This window comes from Bubalus bubalis, chromosome 13 (assembly GCF_019923935.1).
Source record: "Bubalus bubalis isolate 160015118507 breed Murrah chromosome 13, NDDB_SH_1, whole genome shotgun sequence".
NCBI classification, from domain to species: Eukaryota; Metazoa; Chordata; class Mammalia; order Artiodactyla; family Bovidae; genus Bubalus; species Bubalus bubalis.
Genome location: NC_059169.1, coordinates 2,023,874 through 2,041,595, shown reverse-complemented (window position 1 = coordinate 2,041,595; position 17,722 = coordinate 2,023,874). Strand labels below are relative to the sequence as shown.

Sequence of the window (17,722 nt, the reverse complement as noted above, 5' to 3'; positions counted from 1 at the left end):
GCTTTTCTCTAATGACTGATGGTGTTGAGCCCCTTGCCTGTTTTCCGTCTGCACCTCTTCTGTGATGAAGAGTCTGTTCAGATCTTTTACCCATTTTTCCAGTCAGGTTGTTCGTTTCCTTGCTGTTGATTTCTGGGAGCCCTGTCTATATTCTGGATAAAAGTCGTTTATCACATGTGTCTTGTGAGTGTTTCTCCCAGTGTGTGGCCTGCTTTTTATGTTTCAGACAGAACCTTCTGAAGATCAAACGTTGTCTCCGCTTTTTGTCTCCTATGACTTGTGACTTTCGCGTCTTATGGACGCAGCCCTCGCCTGACCCAGAGTCACAGATTCTCTCCTACGCCTTCTTCTAAAGGTGGGACTTGTCACAGTCCCACCCTTACAGTTGGGTCTGTGTTCCATCTTGTCTATGGAGCAGGTTTCTCTGCGTATGGATGTTATTTCCTTCACATCAGCACCACCGTCTGTGAGACAGTTTTGGAGAAGAGGCCAGCAGGTGTTCCGGGAGGCCATATCGTCCTCGTTGAGGAACATGTGAAACCTTTCATTTGGGATTTCACCCAGGGTGGGACTGATGTCTTGCTGTATATTGATAAGAATCTAGGGGAAAGGGCAGCAGAGTTAACATCAGTTAAGCCAAGTGTCTGTCTGTCTGTCTGGCCTGGAGTAGGCAGCTGTCCAGTCACCGAGTCACTCGCTTACTGACCGTTATGTGTGATGTCCTGTCCAGTACTAACTGCCACGTTATCGCCAGCTTGGAATAGGCACTAATGTCAGTCACCCTGCCGGGCGATCAGAAATTGCTCACAAACCCTAACGATCATCCCTAAGAAAGGTGACTGATCCTAAAATTTAGCTGAGCAAAATATTTTCCTGAATCTTAAAAGATGGTCTTTCTCACCTTTGGGGCTGTTTCCCATGTTCTCAAATGTGTGTGAACAGCTCCAAGGGTGGGCTGGGCCTGGGCCCAGAATCCCCCAAAGGTCACAGGTCACTGCATTGGAAGGGCGAAGGTCACAGGTCACTGCATCCGAAGGGCGGGAACGTGGAGGGCAGGAGGGGCCGCCAGGGTCTGGGGAGGATGCAGGCGCCTGGAGGGGTGCCCGGGGCCCGTAAAAGGCGAGACAGGAAGAGTACCCTTAGGAAGGAGAAGGGATTTCCTACTATTCAGAAGCTGGCATGGAAAGCTGATTCTCGTCCTACCAGGAAAGCACCGTGCCGCAGATGAAAAGTCCCGACATGCAGAGATGCGGGCTGGGCCTCGGAAACGCTCCTCTCCGGCCTTCCTTGATAAATGAAACTCTTTCCTCCCTTACCCAACGCGAGTGCTCAGATTAATAAACTGGATGGCAGAGGGCACCTCCTTGGGCGTGTTTGCCTGTGAGGCGTGATTTCTCGGAACCTTGACCAAGCATCCGTCTTCCACTTTTATTTCAGAGGCTGAGGTCCTGGAGCTTTCAGCGTGTGCACAGATATATTTTGCCCCTTTTCCCATAAGTGAGAATTCCAAGTGCATGAAGGCTTAGTCAGCATCTCAGGACATGCCGTGCATTCCCTCCAGGGTCGTAGTATTTAAGCCGCGCCCAGACTCCAGCTTCAAGAACCAGCCAGGACAACCCACTCCTCCTCCACGATGGTTTCCCAAAGGGAGCGGCCGTGAGCACCCCTCACTCCTAACAGTGCCCAGCATCTCCCTTCCTGGAATTATCACCAGAGCCTGAGACCGAGACAGTTCAGTTAGAAATAGTCTTCAACACACATAAATATTAGATTTCCCTCTGCCCAGCTCAGGAATCCTGATCTTGTTTCTGAGGTGCAATCTCGTGCATAAGAGAGTTTTCTTATTTGAAGATACCTGCCTGGGGAACTCTACTGAATGTCATGTGGCAGCCTGGATGGGAGGAGAGTTTGGGGGAGAATGGATACGTGTGTATAGCTGAGTCCCTTCTCTGTCTACCAGAAACTATCCCAGCATTGTTAATCAGCTATACCCCAATGCAAAATTAAAAGTTTAAAGATAAAGAGACACCAGCCTTCTCCCACGAGGGGGAGGAGGGCAGGGTCGGGCAGCGGTTTGCAGACTTCACAGTGCAAGGAGTCCTCCCGGGATCACGTCAGTGCCGTGGCAGGAGGGCTGGGCGGGGCTGAGACTCCGCAGTTCCCGCGAGTTCTCAGGCGATGCGGATGAGGCTCCCCGACCTCTCTTGGAGCAGCAAGGGTGTCATGGAAGATGGAATCCCCCCCAGATCTAAATGCATCCGTCATCCCTAACCCTGACTGACCCCCTAGACCCCCGTAACCTTCCCTCTCAAGCGGGGGTGACGCTGACTTCACGCAGTTGTCCTGGGAATAAAATGAGAGGAACCATTTGTTGAAAGCTTTCACAGGGCTCCATCCCGGAGGACGGAGGATTTCAAGATCCTCTCGTTTTCGCTTCCCTAGGAGGTGATACATATCGACACAAATCAAGTGTCGGGCAGGCAAGGCCAGAGTCCACGGGCTCGCGGCTCCTTGCCAGGTGTCTGCTGGGGGCGGGCAAGGCCAGAGCCCACGGGCTCGCGGCTCCTTGCCAGGTGTCTGCTGGCTCTTGAGAAGTATTTTGTGGAAATACTTTCATCAAGTATTTTGTGGGAGTGTTAGGAGTTTTAGAAGTTTATGCAAAGACCTTTAAGCTACAGTCCTACCCTTTCTGGGGTACTTTTTATTTTTAACATCACTTATCATGAAAGGAAGAGGTGGAAGTAGCTTTTCCAATCGGGACTTGCCGTCTGAGGCTGGAAGCTGATAAGGATGACGATCAGGACAGAGGGGGACCCTTTCTGTTACTGGTTCCTCCAGCCGCTCTCTGCAGACACCCCAGGTGCCCCCGGCACAGGCTCCCCTAGGGGGGATCTTACCCCTGACGACCAAAGCACGCACACCCAGGGCTCGGACCCTGACGCGAGCGTCCCTTCAGCCCCAGCCTCGCAGGGCGTGCAGTGAAGGGCTGGAACCATCCTGGGGTTCCACCCTGGAGGACGAGGAATAATTCAGATCCGCTCCAGGCTCTTCCTGGCTTTTCCCCATTCCTCCTCAGAATGACTCTGGTTCACACCCTCTAGGCTTTATTTTTTAAAAAATAGAAAATAACAACTGATGGCGGGATTGTAGAGAAGTTTAGGATCCTCACACATTGCTCATAAGAATGTAAAATGAGCCCGGATCACAGCCTGGCAGCTCCTCAAGCCTTCAGAGTCCACGTGATACAGCTGGTCCACTCCTAAGTAACAGACCCAAAAGGACTGAACACAGGACTCAAGAGAGCAGGGTGAGCGTGTTCACACAGTTTATTCATAAGAAACTAGCTTATCCACACAGTGGAGTCGTGTTCAGCCATAAACGTGAAGTAGTGACCAAAGCTGTGGCGTGGACGAACCTCAACAGCCTTGTTTTAAGAGGCCAGACATGAAAGGTCACGTATCATATGAATGATTCCACTGACGTGAAATACCCAGAGTGGGCAAATCCCGCAGACACCGAAAGCGGAAGGGCGGGTACCAGAGCTGGAGGCGGGCGTGGGATTCTCGGGGGTGATGAAGGTCTTCTGGAATAGATAGAAGAGATGGGCGGAGGACGCTGTGAGTGTACCAGAAGCCGCTTTACAACGGATAGGTTTGTGGTTTGGGAATTTCACCTTAATAAAAAGAAAAAAGTGACGGCGTGTTCCGGAAAAGGGAAGACTGGAGTTTTATTCCCAAAGCCAGACTTCCCGTCAGAGATGCCAAGGGTAAGAAGTTTACTGACAATGGGAGGAAAACAAGGCCGTGACGCCATTGGTTCCCCCCGTCAAAGGGAGCCCGGAACGGTCAACAAACACGAGACAAAGGGATGCTTCTCGTTAAGAGGCTTGTACTCCATCTGGGTTAACGGTTGGTGCTAGACAGTCATCCTCGGAGAGAGATGTAGTTTATGGACAATAAAAAATAACGGTGCAAACAGGATCCGCGTGTCCCCAAGGCTGCTCCCTGAGGACACTAACAGACAGAAGCCCCTGAGGGTGACGGGACTTGCAGGCTTAGAGGCTTGGTCTGTGGTCACAAACAAGACGGAGACAAGCATAGCTGAGGAAGAGCCATAAAAATCTGAGTCAAAGCATTTGTGTCCCCAAACCGCCGACAGATGCGGCGACCCGAAGCCCCGGGCATCAGACAGGGACGCCACGTGTCCAGGGCCCGGCTGGCCACGCAGTCCTCCTGAGCCTGTCTCACCTTCTCCAGACATTCAAGCACGCCGGCTGCGTGGCTCCATGCCATGCTGCGGTCAGGCTACTCCAGGGGAGCGCTGGCTGGATTCTGTACCGCTTACGGAGCGAGCAGAGAACCCGCCATGTGTGAAACGCTGACCCGGCCCCGAGGGGCCCCCGGGCGAGCAGGGAACCCACCATCTGTGAAACGCTGACCCGGCCCCGAGGGGCGCCCAGGCTCCCTGTCATCTGAGGACACAGGGCCCCAAGCCTAAGGGCTCATCTCAGCCGCCAAACTCCATCTTAGTCTCCATCTGCATCCTCCACCCCAAAAAGCCGCTTCCCCGCTCGCCCCACGCCCCTGGCCGGCACCTGCAGGGAGGGGCAGCGTGGGGGCGGTGGGGCCATCGCAGGCGGGGTCCCCCACGCCCTTCCTCCCTCGCCCATCCCATGTGAACGCCACACCGCCAGCTGCATCTGAAGCCGCTCGCTTCCCCCCAGCGCTGTGCAGTGTCAAGGACAGATTATAAACTTTTGCCCGGACAGAAAAACGGCTTAGTGGCACAGTTTATACAAGAAAGGCTTTTTACAGGCTATAAAAGAGAAGTCTAGAAGTAATGACTCAGTACCCCCTCAACCTAAAGACAAGACAGGCATTTGAAATGCGAGAGTGAATGAGGCTCAGAGAGAAAGGGCCTGTGGGATGAAGCAACAGCAGAATCCTTCCTTTAAGAAATCAAGACAGAGATGTTGGGGTTTGGTTTTGTCTTGTTACTTTCTTCAGTTTGGGCGAACCTGGGACATTCATTAAAATAGACCTGTAATGCATAAATTAGTTCCAATAATAAGAGAGCTGGAACCCCTTTTTAATCTTTTCATTTTGATTGTGGTAAGATGTACACAGCATAAAATGTACCAGCTTAACCATTTTTGCGCAGTTTCGTGGCATTAAGCACATTTATGTTTTGTACAGTCATGATCACCATTGTCTCCAGAGCTTTTTCATCTTTCCAAACTGAGAGTCTGTCCCCATTAAACCGTAACTGCCCACTCCCCTCCCCCAGCCCCCGGTCACCTCTCTGGCACTTTCCATCTCTACGAATGTGACTCCTCTAGGGACCCCATGTTAGTAGAATCAGACAGCGTTTGTCCCTGCGTGGCGGGCTCATTTCGCTCAGTATGTGTCCTCAGGGTCCATCCATGCTATGGCCTGGGTCAGAGTTTCCTACCCCTTTAAGGTGAAGAAGAGTCCGTTGTTTGGACAGACCATCGTGCTTAACCATATTGCATCCATGGGAGCCTCCACCTTCGACAGTTCTGGAAAATGCTACCATGAACATGGGTGCAGACATGATCTGTCCAAGTCTCTACTTCCCACCCTTCTGAGTGTGGTCACAGAAGTGGGATTGCTGGGTTGCGGGTGATTCTCTGTTCCGTTTTTGAGGTGCCTCCGTGCCGTTTTCCCCAGTGGCCACCGTTTCCATTCCCTGCAACAGAGCAACTTCTCCAAATTCCTGCCAACACATAATTTCGTCTTTTCTTTTTTTTAAATCATAGCCATGCTAAGGGATATGCAAGGGCTTCCCAGATGACTCAGTGGTAAAAAATCTGCCTGCCAGCGCAGGAGACACGGGTTTGATCCCTGGGTCGGGAAGTTCCCCAGGAGGAGGAAATGGCAATGCACCCCAGGGATTCTTGCCTGGGAAATCCCATGGACAGGGGAGCCTGGTGGGCTACAGTCTCTGAGGTCGCAAAAAGAGTTGGACACGATTTGGCGATGGAACAGCAGCAGCAGGGCTATGGATGTACGTTTTATGCATTTCAGAAACTTTTATTTTTTCTCTGTACACACACACATACTCGTGTATGCATTCGGGGTGTGTGTGTGTACAGGATGAGAGACTGTCTAACCACTTAAACATCTGGGGGTCGTGTTGGTATCTGGGTGCTAGTTGCATCTCCATGCCCATTGCGCGCATTATGTGATCCATGCCCATTGCGCGCATTATGTGATCCATGCCCATTGCGCGCATTATGTGATCCATGCCCATTGCGCGCATTATGTGATCCATGCCCATTGCGCGCATTATGTGATCCATGCCCATTGCGCGCATTATGTGATCCATGCCCATTGCGCGCATTATGTGATCCATGCCCATTGCGTGCATTATGTGATCCATGCCCATTGCGTGCATTATGTGAGACAGAGATGATCTCAGGAACTTGTCTGGCACCTTCGTTTATACTGAAAGGACTTTTTTTTTTAAGTCAATTGATTATTTCATGCCAACCCAATATTAGCATTTCACAATAACTTCGCTTTAGTACTTGAGGATAATTTTTGTCTCACATTTAGTATTTCCTCCCCTTTGAACTCTGTTACTTTCTCAGCCAGGAATCACTTCATGGCTCTCGTGGAAGAAGATGGTGATTTACACAGAGTGCTCTCTGAAGAGTATAGCTCTTTAAGCATGAAAAGTATAGTTTCAAAAGCAGCATGATTGGAGACGTTCCAATAACCATAACCATGACACGTGGTTATGACTTGTGGACACTGACCGAGTGTTGTTCCCACAGGGCCAGCCAGGGCCGGTGGGCCCCCAGGGGTACACCGGGCCCCCCGGGCTACAGGGGTTCCCAGGACTGCAAGGCCGCAAGGGTGACAAGGGTGAAAGAGGAGCCCCCGGGATCACAGGCCCGAAGGGAGACGTGGTACGTATGGGACTGTGGGCGCTTCTCTCGTGGGGGGAAGGGGGCGGTGTCCTGGCCTGCCTTAAGTCTGTTTGTCTTCTTTACAGGGACCAAGAGGTGTTTCGGGATTCCCTGGTGCCGACGGAATTCCCGTAAGTTTTTCATAAGATTAAAATTGCAAAGCACCGTATACGTGCAAAACAATCCGTTTGTGACGCACAGGCACACTTCTAACGTGTGTCCCCTTTCTTGTCTATAACACCAGCTGTGGGTGAACCCCGGGAACCCACTCATCTCTTGGACAAACTGCTTCCTTTGTAAATGGTCTTCTGGACTTGGCATGGAGGCTACTATGCTAAAACTGGGGTTTCCAGGACTGCAGGGCCGCAAAGGTGACAAGGGTGAAAGGGGAGCCCCCTTGTTACTGGTAACCAGCTGCAGGCGGCACAGGCGGGCCATAAGGAGCCAGTCTTACACCGCGTTTGAACTCCAGAACCGCCCGAGTGGAAAGCCGTCCTGCCCAGAGCAGGGACTGCCCTGAAGTTTGTGCAGAGGCTCAGACTCCTGGTAGCAACCGTGCAGAGAGAAGACGAAAGGCATGCTTTGTCCATGAGAAAATCTCAGAATGCAATAAAATGTGTTTTTCTAACCTAGTTTACTTTACTTCTTGTGGCACAAGAAAATAAACAGAGCAGCCTGACTCACAGCCTCCTCCTGGGGCCCGGGGGCAGACTTCCCAGGGACGGCTTCCTGCCCATCTCGGCCTCCGGGATACATGTGTTTATCCCACGTTCAGACCTGCTCCATCCCTCCGCAGCTGATGTTTAAGGACATCTGCCTCCAGAACCTCACATTCATGCCAATGTCTGTGCCGTGTCAGCGTGCCCATACATGCATGCACACACGTGCACCACACATGTTATCTGTCATCATGCTCATACATGCACGCACACACACACACACACACACTCCAGGCTACACAAGTGAGGCTGCTCCATTGCAGAAGAAAGGGGGAAGGGTATGAGGGGACAGCAGTCAGAGAATTGCCGCTTTTCGTTAGCTCCACGTTCAAGGAGATTTTTGCAGCAGGAGGCAGAGCTGAAGAAAGGAAGCCCCACCCCCCTGACCAAGACGTGAGACCCGCATGGCCATGATCCCTGGTGTCCCCTGGGAGGGGCTCCAACAGACACGTCGGTGACAGCACACAGCTGTGCATGGTTAAGGAAATGACTCGTGCATGAGTCAGAATCTTGAGAAATTGGCAGAGTTGAAGAATTTGCAGATTTCAAGGGTTAAACAAATAACCAGAGCATTTTCTTACCAGCTGCCTCTGATGAGATTGCCCATTTTTAACCTACTTTTTTTGGCCTCTTGGGATTGTCCCTTGCTGTGCTCTTCTGGAAGCAGAAGGCTGAGCTTTAGATGGAGTGACCTTGTGGAAACATACTGTAACTGACGGGTGTCGTGTTTCCGTTGGTTTTTTCCACTTTGTGCTCATGTAATGTCAGAAGCAAATATTTCTCAAACTAGAGAGGAAATGATCATCACCTGGAGGGGTGATCATAGTAAGCAGATACCTGGTCATTTTCTCTGGGATGTCAGGGCTGCCAAACTCAGTCTCCTCGATGCCGAAGTCCGAGAGACGCTCCCAGCAAGTTAACGTAAACCCCACTGCTATATCTGAGCACCTAATGAACATAGAGTTTGAGGGACCCTGTACTTTTAGCTGCCTAGAATCATTTACAGCTTGTTGCCACTGGCTGTCTGTTTTACATGTGGTCATGTGTACGTTTCCGTGCTTCTCTCAGGGAGCTCAGACCGGTGCTCAGAGACAGCCTGGAGGGTTGGGGTGGGGTGGGAGGGGGAGGGGGGTTCCAGAGGGAGGGGACATATATGCCTGCGGCTGATTCCTATTGATGTATGGCAGAAAACCAACGTAATATTTAAAGCAATTATCCTTCAATTAAAAATAAATAAATTTTAAAAAAGAAGTCATAAACTAAGTTGATGTACAGTAAAATCTAAGAGCTGTATCATCCAGAAATAGACCTGCTTGGATGTTGAACACAAGATGGACATTTAACTCAATAGAATTGAAATTTTCCTTTGAAGGACAAGCTCAAATTAAGATCAGGTTGGCATGCAATGTCAAATGTCTCAGATCCAGTCTAGGGGAGTCAGGAAGGCCGAGAGCAGACCGCTAATTCAGGAGGGGATGAGGAGCTTGGAGGCATCTCTTCTGAGAAGGGTTGAAGCTGCCTCATCCCAGTGACATGAAACCTACGCCCCTGGGGGCTGGAGGCCCAATGGCTTGTCTATTTCCAGGGCCATCCCGGGCAAGGCGGACCCAGAGGACCTCCTGGGTATGACGGCTGCAATGGGACCATGGGCGACTCGGGCTACGCAGGACCCCCGGGCCCCGGCGGCTTCCTCGGGCCCCGCGTGAGTACGGGCAGTGCTCAGTCTGCTCCGCTGGTCGGCTCCAGAGTCTGGGTGGTGGAAATGCAGGAAAGGTGTCGCTTTCAGGAGGGCCCGCCGAGGACCCCCTTGAGAAACTGCCTTAGGGAAGGTCTCTCGGGAGGGCGGGCTGCCTCCTGCTGCAGGATGGTGTTGGGGGTGGGGGAGCAGGCACGTGCCCAGACCACCTTTCCACCCCAGAAACGGTGGCTGCCCACCCTCGGTTAGCAGTCAGGACGGGGCACGCCTCCGCTGCTGAGGTTTCTTGCCAACATCTAGGCGTGCTGGACTCAGAGAGCTCCATTTCCCCTTTGTCCTTTGCCTGTTAAATAGAAGGTAATGGGTTTGTCTCCCAAGCATACCATCACTTCCTCCCATTCAAATAGCAAGAATAATAGTGGAATCGTGGAACTAAAATTTTAAAAAGCTTAAACCTTGAACAGACTTCTCTATTAGTCATCATTTTATTAGAGTCTAACATCCTTTGTGACATGAAAAAACAGTTTTGTTCTCCAGGATATACAAGGTAGACTTTACTTTTCTTAATGGAAGAACTTTCATATAATGATCTATTTCATGACCTCATTTATTTCTTAGGGTCTGTGCAAACAATCTTTTTTGATAATATGTTGCTACCTTATAGCAATATATTCCAAATTCAGGGTTAAACTAACACTTTTTGGCAAAACTTTTTACTTAAAAAGCATTTTAAGGTGAGGGAAGGGCAGCAGTAACAATCTTCATTACATTTCCCTTAAGCTGACCGATTTCTGGTTATCTTCACACCTCTGCCCTCCAGCTCCCCATTTGCTGGCTGTTTCTTTTCCATGTGATTCAACTTATCAATAAGCTACACTCTGCTCTATTCTAATATCATAGCTTTCATTATCAATAAATATATCAGTCACTTTAAAATACAGGTTTTATATGTAGATATTAAAAGGCCTGTGTGCTTATGTACCTGTGTGTCATGTACTGGGCTGGCCAAGTTCATTCAGATGTCACGGAAAGCCCAAACCAACTTTTTGGCCAATGCAATATACTCGACACAATCCCATTTTTAACGGATGACCCAGAATCTCTCCCACAAATAGTACTGAGGGGTGTATGTATCGATATTTTAGCATGCAAATGCAAAGAAGACATGGAATAGTATCATTACAAAGAAAAGGGACAGTTTGGGAGAGGAAAGTATTCGTCTGCTGAACCTTTACTTGGGTTTCTGAAAATTAAATCCCATTGAATATTTCTTTTTTAACTTTAAGAAAGATGCTGTTGGGTAAATATGAAAATAAAAGTCTCACCTCACGGTTAAGGTAGAGTTGGATGTTCAGAATAGTCTCGTTTGGCCATAAGAACAGCTGGACATCGCCCACAAACGGGGGCAGGCAGTGACTCCCATCATGTCACTGTGCTGAGTGTAATGGACCGTTGGTGTTTTTCTTTCTTTGCCGCATATGCGCATTCAGGGGCCCCAAGGACCGAAAGGGCAGAAAGGCGAGCCCTACGCTCTGTCCTCAGAGGACCGCGACAAATACAGGGTAAGTCTGCAGAGACGGGGCACGACCGAGCCCCGTGTACACTCCCCCTTAAGAGTGACCTCTGAGTCGAGCGGGGGGACGCACAGTGTCCACAAGCCAGAATCTCCACTGATTCGAGGTCCTCTCGCTGGCCGCCACGCTGTCGGCCGTCTTGCACTGCCTGCGGGCCGCCCTCCTCGTACTCACGGCAGCGCAGCTCTCTACGTAATTAACATCACCGAGTCCTTAGACAGCGGGTGTGTTTTATATGCTTATTTCCAACACTGAAGTAAAGTGCAACCAAGTCCACAGATTCTTAAAAGCTGAAACTCTTCAAACTCTTTCTTCTCAATTAGGGGGAACCTGGAGAGCCGGGACTGGTCGGCTTGCAGGTAAGCATTGTTTTTGTTAGAGAAGAGACCGGGCAGAACCTGAAGGGCTCCGGGCTCCACCCCTCCTGCCTCCCTAACCGCCTTCTCCGTTGCCTGTCCGTAGGGGCCTCCCGGCCGCCCTGGGCCCGTGGGACAGATGGGTCCGGTTGGAGCCCCAGGAAGACCGGTAAGTTCCAGGCTCACGTGCTCACCCTCACGGGTGTGGAACATCCTCCGAGACGCAGGCAGCGCGGACGCTGGCGGAGGCCTCACGGCGTGCCTGACGCACGTGGTCGCCAAGACCACCCAGGCCGTCCCTTGTCCCTGTTGCCGCCATCAAGGTTGAGAGTGAAGACTCAACGCCAGCTAGGTCAGATTTTGGCCTGGCACTGGTCTGGCCCTTCCAGTCAGGCACACACTCTCCCAGCCCCACAGCTGACCAGCTGACAGGGGCCCGTCATCCTGAGCAAAGCAGACCAGTGTCCCACGGGTCCATAGGGAAGAAATGGGGTCTGCTGGCGACACCTCAGAGCAGGGGTAAGGCACCTGGGCACAGCCACCATGACAGGTGAGATGCTAGACATCAGTTAACCAGGTGACCCTCGGGCCCCAACTGACTGGCGGTCTACAGGTGTCCCCTCCTCCTGCAAGTCTAATCAGGAGTGAGGCTTGGCAGCCAAACCCCTGGCTGGAGGAGGGCCTGCCCAAGGAGGGAGAGTCCCCAGGCCTGGCCACCGCGGATCCTTCCCACTGAACAGAGACCAAGAGGTGAACAGGCTCCTGCAAAGCGCCCGACTCTCTGCTAGTCCACGTTTTTTATTAATAAGACAATCAGGCCTTAAGTTACTCAGGGAGCGCTTGTGGCCTCAGGGGAGAGAGTCCTTCTCAGAGAACACCGTGCAGGGGAGAGAGTCCTTCTCAGAGAACACCGTGCCCCGAGATTGAGGCGGCCGTGGACAGGGGCCATGGGACCCGCGGAGAGGCAGCGGACACGTGTGTCTGAGGGCAGGTCCGTCACACCAGCAGCTGGGGTGGGAGTGCTCATTCGCTTCTCTCAGACCACGGATAATAATCGCAACAATCGATCATGTCTCTACGGAGCACAGTTCCCCGGGGCCGTGCTGGTCGTTTTCCCCAGCAGCCCTCTAGCCTTGAGATTTGGCCGAAGGGAAGGAGACAGGCTCATGTTTCAAGGTGCTCTCAGCCCTTGTACACACACAGCCTCCCGTTTACAGAACGCGGGCCTCGGGGCGGCGGGGGGGGGTCCCCTGCTTTACACAGTTCTGGGAAATAAACAGCAGGGTGCTCCCCACCTCCCCGAGCTGAGGTACCAGCCTCCGGGTCTTCACATGAACCACTGAGGCCTCCCACGGCCCCCTGCCCCCCTACCTGTTCTACATCAACACTCCTGGCTCTTCTAAGGCACATGTAAAGCTTCCACCCTCAGTGGCGTTGGCGGGGACTGCTCCGCAGGAGCACGAGGTGATCCTGGAGGGCGGATTCCCAGCCCTGCCGAGGGGCCGGCTGTAGATTAACTCTGTGCGTGCTTGCCTGCCGGCCCAGCAGCGGGAAGAGCGAGGTGGTGCCGGGTAGGGGGATGCACGGGAGGCCAGCAGGGGCCGTCTCTGGAGGAACGGGCCAGGGCCTCGTGGAGGGAGCAGAGCCAGCGTGAGCAGGACCCGGGTCAGGTCAAAAGCCTGAGCTCAGAAAGGCAAACCAGGAGCAGCTGTGCCCGGGCAGCCGGTGGACCCTGAGAACCGGGCCCAACCCCCTGTCCTCCGCCCTCCAGCCCCACGTCCCCGCCGAGACGAATGTGCCAGAAGGCTCTTCGCATCCTCCCCGGTGTGCTGAACACACAGCGGACAGCTTTCCCAGGGCTCCTGAGCAGATGTCATCTGGGTCCTCGGATAAAGAAAACAGCTGACAGATTTCTTTGTGTTTGTGCAGGGACCACCTGGACCCCCTGGACCCAAAGGACAGCCAGTAAGTTACTGGGGGCACGGTGGGTGAGGGGGAGGGAACCGGGGCCTCGCGTGTTTCTGTGTCTCCTTCTTGACCATGGAACTACCTGGCTGACAAGTACATCGTTTGTCTCATGAGGAGGACTGTATACAGAGTTATAAGACAAGGCTCTAAACTCCAAGAATAAATCCATGCATGAAGTCATTAAGTAAGTGGATGTGTGGAATGACTTCTTGTCTGAAAATCACACAGCATTCCTGTGGCCGCATGAAAGTCCAGCTGGGAATGTGTGATTAGAGATGTAGAGCACGTCGGGGACAACCCCTGCTTACCCATAACGTGCTCTCTCACGGGACGGGACAAGGCAGAGCTGGAGTTGTGCGGGGAGCCGACGGCCTTCTTCCTCCCTGGGTGCAGGTGGGCCCTCCCAGAGCGTGCTGCCAGCCTCTGGGGGTGTATTCAGGGAGCCTCAAGCCAGGCTCTGGCCCAGCACTGTCCTCTTTCCATCAGAGAAAGACGATTCAGTGGGCTGGAGCACCACAAAGTTGGTGGCTTGTTAGGAACGTGGGCAGAATTTGGGTTTAATGTGACCTGGGAAAGTTAAACAAATGTCCAGGACAAGCCGTAGGAGGCTGGCGAGGGATGTATTTGGTCAAACCCCGACATGAGTCAGAAATACTGGGCTACCGTTAGGAACATTTCAGAACCACTCCATGGCCTGCGTAAGGCCAAGGACGCCTCCCCGGCCTGCCCATTCCCAGGCCTGACCCACAGAAACCCCATCTCCCTGCCGCCTGGAGACCTCGGCTGTCACCACCCCGACCCCAGCTCCCATCATCTCTGACTCAGCTTCTGGCTGCGGCTGGAGCTCGTTAAGGCTTCTGCCCACCCGCCCCCACCCCCCACCCGGCTCCCCGCCGTCCCGCCGCCCAGGGCGGGCTGGGAACGGCCCAGAGCCAAGAGACGCAGATGTAGGATGGGGCGGGGAGCCCCAAGGTCGCCTCAAATCCCCACTTGGCTGCAGCACAAACAGCCCCAGGCCTCCAGCAGGTCACTTCCTGGTGCCCTGGACACCGGTTTTCGAGGCAGGGGGATGTTGGGGTCCCAAGCAGATCTCATTCTTGTCTCGCCTGGCTGCATTTCTGTGCTTTGATTTCAGCTCCCCAGCCAGGTGGGAAGGAAGCAAAGAGAAAGCAAAAATTAATGAAAGGCTTTGTTTCTATTTGTGGAAACTCAGGGCATCAGAGGCAGGGGGCTGTGTGGTGTGGAGATCGGGTGGGCCCCACGGGATCCTGCAGCTCGGCGGGAACAGGAGCCCCGGGAGGGCAGCAGAGCCATGGGCAGTCAGAGGACATGGGCCTTCCTGAGCTGCCCGTGGTTTGTCCCGCGGCCCACCTGGCGGGCGGTCAGCCCTCCCACCCATGCGTGGACACTCCTCTCATGAAACTGTCAAATGCACGCCGGGGCGCCTTCCCGGTCTGCCTCTGAAGCAGAAAGGATGATGAAAAGTTTGGCTAAACCCAAAGAACACCATCATTAAGAGGGTTAGGACATCTTCCTGTGAAATTTAGGATTGTTTTACCAAAATGAGAAAGCCTAAGGCAGAGGAGAGTATGAATCACGGTCCTCAGATTGGGATCCCAGGCAGGAAACGGTTATGTTCCGAGCCCAGAGGAGCCAGAACCCAAGGAGACGCTCTGAGACCCGACCTGTAGAGTCAGAAGACCTGGGATCAGACCTGAGCTCCATGACCTGTTCGCCGTGAGGCTTCGGTCCAAGGAGATGACACTCTCCCCATCGGTGATATCCACACCGTGTGGTCCAGGGGACTGAGGGAGAGTTAGCAGTTAGTTAGCAGGGGCCCTGGACTGTCAAAGCCCAGGGCCGCAAGGAGGAAATCACTAATAGTCAACTTCTTGGTCATCAGGATTTGAGCAGTAAAATATATCGGCAATCTAAGCAAGTGGCAGCGTGTCCCCAGGGGTGACAGAGCAGCTGTTCTTAGCCCAGTTTTTCAGGTTTTGCTTAAAGTATAAAATACAAATTCCTTAAAAGCAGAGCTTTATTAAAACACTAGTATATCATTTTTATGAACCCAGAATTTTTGCCATTTAAGGTTTAGTTTTAGTGAACACTCAAAGTGCAACGTGAGGGGCCACTTTCTGCAACTGGTACAGCATCTCGATTTGCTCCCGTTCATTTTTATGTGATATCTGGACTCAGACTTTCATTACACCGTTTATATATGGAATTAGCAAAAGAAAAGACGTTTCTTTTCCTTTTGTGTTAATTCGTTCCTGGGAGCTGAAGCCAGAATATTAGGAAGGATAGTTGTCCAGTGATGTTGCAAATACACAGATATTAGATTTCTTTTTCTAAAAAAAAGATAATTTCATTTCACTGTGATTATTGACTTTAAACTTACAGAAGCCATCTGTCTTTCAGGGCAACAGAGGACTTGGTTTTTATGGAGAAAAAGGTGAAAAGGTAAAGGAAACTTACTAGATTGAATTAGGAAATGCTGACGGCTCATTCTAATGTCTTCGTTTTATGCTGTTATGCTGAGGTGCTCAGCAAATACCCCCTTTGAAAGGTAGCAATCATTGTCAAGTGTCAGGTTACCAGACAGGCTCCAGTGTGGTTAGAATCTGCAAGACAGGGCTCTTCCAGACCCAGGGATTGAATTGCGCCTCTGTCGTCTCCTGCATTGGCAGGTGGATTCTTTATTTCTAGTGCCACCTGGGACGCCCGTTCTGATTTATGTCTTGGGTACCAGTCTTAGAAAGCAGTAGCATAAAACACAGCAAGAACCACCGAAACATTTGGCGCACAGACCGAATGACTTCCTTGTACAGAAATTCATTGTAAGGAGATAATTCCACTGAAGCAAATGCAACCGCATTTTGTGACCAAGCAAAACAGCTTATGTGCCTAAATTCCAAATGATTGTTAATGCAGGTGGAAATCAAGTGATCTTACCTTACTGTTACTTTATTCTATATGATCTTTTTACGTTTTTTAAAATGTTTCATGTTGGGGTACAGCCAATTAGCAGTGTTGTGATAGTTTCAGGTGGACAGCAAAGGGACTCAGCTGTACATACACATGCATCCATCCTCCCCAAAACCCCCTGCCATCCAGGCTTATATACGGTTTTTATCTTATGATTGTAACACTATTAAAATTGATGTACATGTGATAAGTAATACGCGAAGACAGAAACAGCAGTTTGCGGTGGGGTCATGCTTTTATTCAACCTCGATCGTGTCCTTCAATCTAAAGACAATCGCTTTGCTAAACCGTTCACAGGGCGACATGGGACTGCAGGGGCCCGACGGGATTCCACCGGACAACGGTTACGTCGAGAAGCCCACGCCGGTGTACGAGCTTCTCCCAGAGCAGTATAAGGTAAAGGGCTGCAGCAAGACTGACGTGCTCCCATTTGAACTAACAGGAGGAGGAGAAAAAGATGTGGCTTTCTTTGGTCTTACTCAGTCACATTCAGAGTGGAAACGCCGTACCCACCAAATTAGCAGATGACGCGTTGAAAACACTGCCCACAGTCGCAGGCGTCTCAGTGTCGCTGCTCGTGATCCTGATGATTGGAACCAACACGTGCATCCATTTAAGAATCTCAGCTCCGTCTTCAGTCTCTAGTGTAGACGTAGCCAGTGGTCGCAGCACAGCTCACTGCCAGGGTATGGAGCTGTGTGAGCAAAAGAAAGCCTACGTTTAGCTGACATGGAGCGTCCCTGTGGGCTTTTTGGGTCAGAGTCAGATTTCTGACTCTTGTAGTTTCTGTTAATGTTTTGTTTGATTAAAAGCATCCTCTTAGAGTCTAAATAAAAATTAACACCCTTCTCTATCACTCATTCACTCAGACAGACCGTTCACCCATCCTAAGCCTTCTGGTTGCCGTGTGCTTCATGAAGACTGAAGCACTGACCGGGTAGAATACTGACCTCGTAGGGCAGCAGGGTGGTGGCCGGGCTGGGATGCACCATAAAAGGTCACGGGAGCCAAGGCAAAAATCCCAAACATAGACCCTGATCCCTGTCTCTCGAGCATCTGTCAAGATGGGGTGTGAATGCCAGGGGACGGATGGGAGAGGGCAGGCTGGACCCCCCACAGGGGACGTGAGTGTGTGCAGCTGCAGCGTTACGAGTGACTTGACCACTGACAGAGGCAGCCTGGGCAGCGGCTGCTGCGAGCCCAGAGGGGACGGTCATGTGCCAGCCGGGTTGCGAGCAGGACAGCCCTGGACCACCAGGCAGGACAGGGCCTCCAGGGTCATCGGGGTGGATACATGAGGGACTCTGGCTCCTGGAGGGACCTGACCATCAGCAGGGTAGGGCCCCCGTCCAGTGTCAGGACAGTAGCCCAGGATGGAGTGAGGCCGGAGCAGGTGCGACCCTGCTGAGATCATTGAGCGGCTGAACCACATTTCCTTGTTCTCTGCAGCTAAGAGGGAATGCTAACAAGCAGAGACAGTACTTTGC

The 17,722-nt window shown here is 52.0% G+C and overlaps 1 protein-coding gene across 1 annotated transcript in view; it reads left to right on the top strand.

Annotated features, from left to right (window-relative positions):
* Positions 1-17,722, top strand: part of COL4A2 (collagen type IV alpha 2 chain) — a 161,655-nt gene that overhangs the window by 98,261 nt on the left and 45,672 nt on the right. The window contains exons 5-13 of the mRNA XM_025263079.3: positions 6,800-6,934; positions 7,021-7,065; positions 9,239-9,355; positions 10,840-10,911; positions 11,247-11,282; positions 11,386-11,448; positions 13,209-13,244; positions 15,669-15,710; positions 16,533-16,631. Coding sequence (XP_025118864.2) covers positions 6,800-6,934; positions 7,021-7,065; positions 9,239-9,355; positions 10,840-10,911; positions 11,247-11,282; positions 11,386-11,448; positions 13,209-13,244; positions 15,669-15,710; positions 16,533-16,631 — 645 coding nt within the window. The remainder of the gene's footprint in view (positions 1-6,799; positions 6,935-7,020; positions 7,066-9,238; positions 9,356-10,839; positions 10,912-11,246; positions 11,283-11,385; positions 11,449-13,208; positions 13,245-15,668; positions 15,711-16,532; positions 16,632-17,722) is intronic.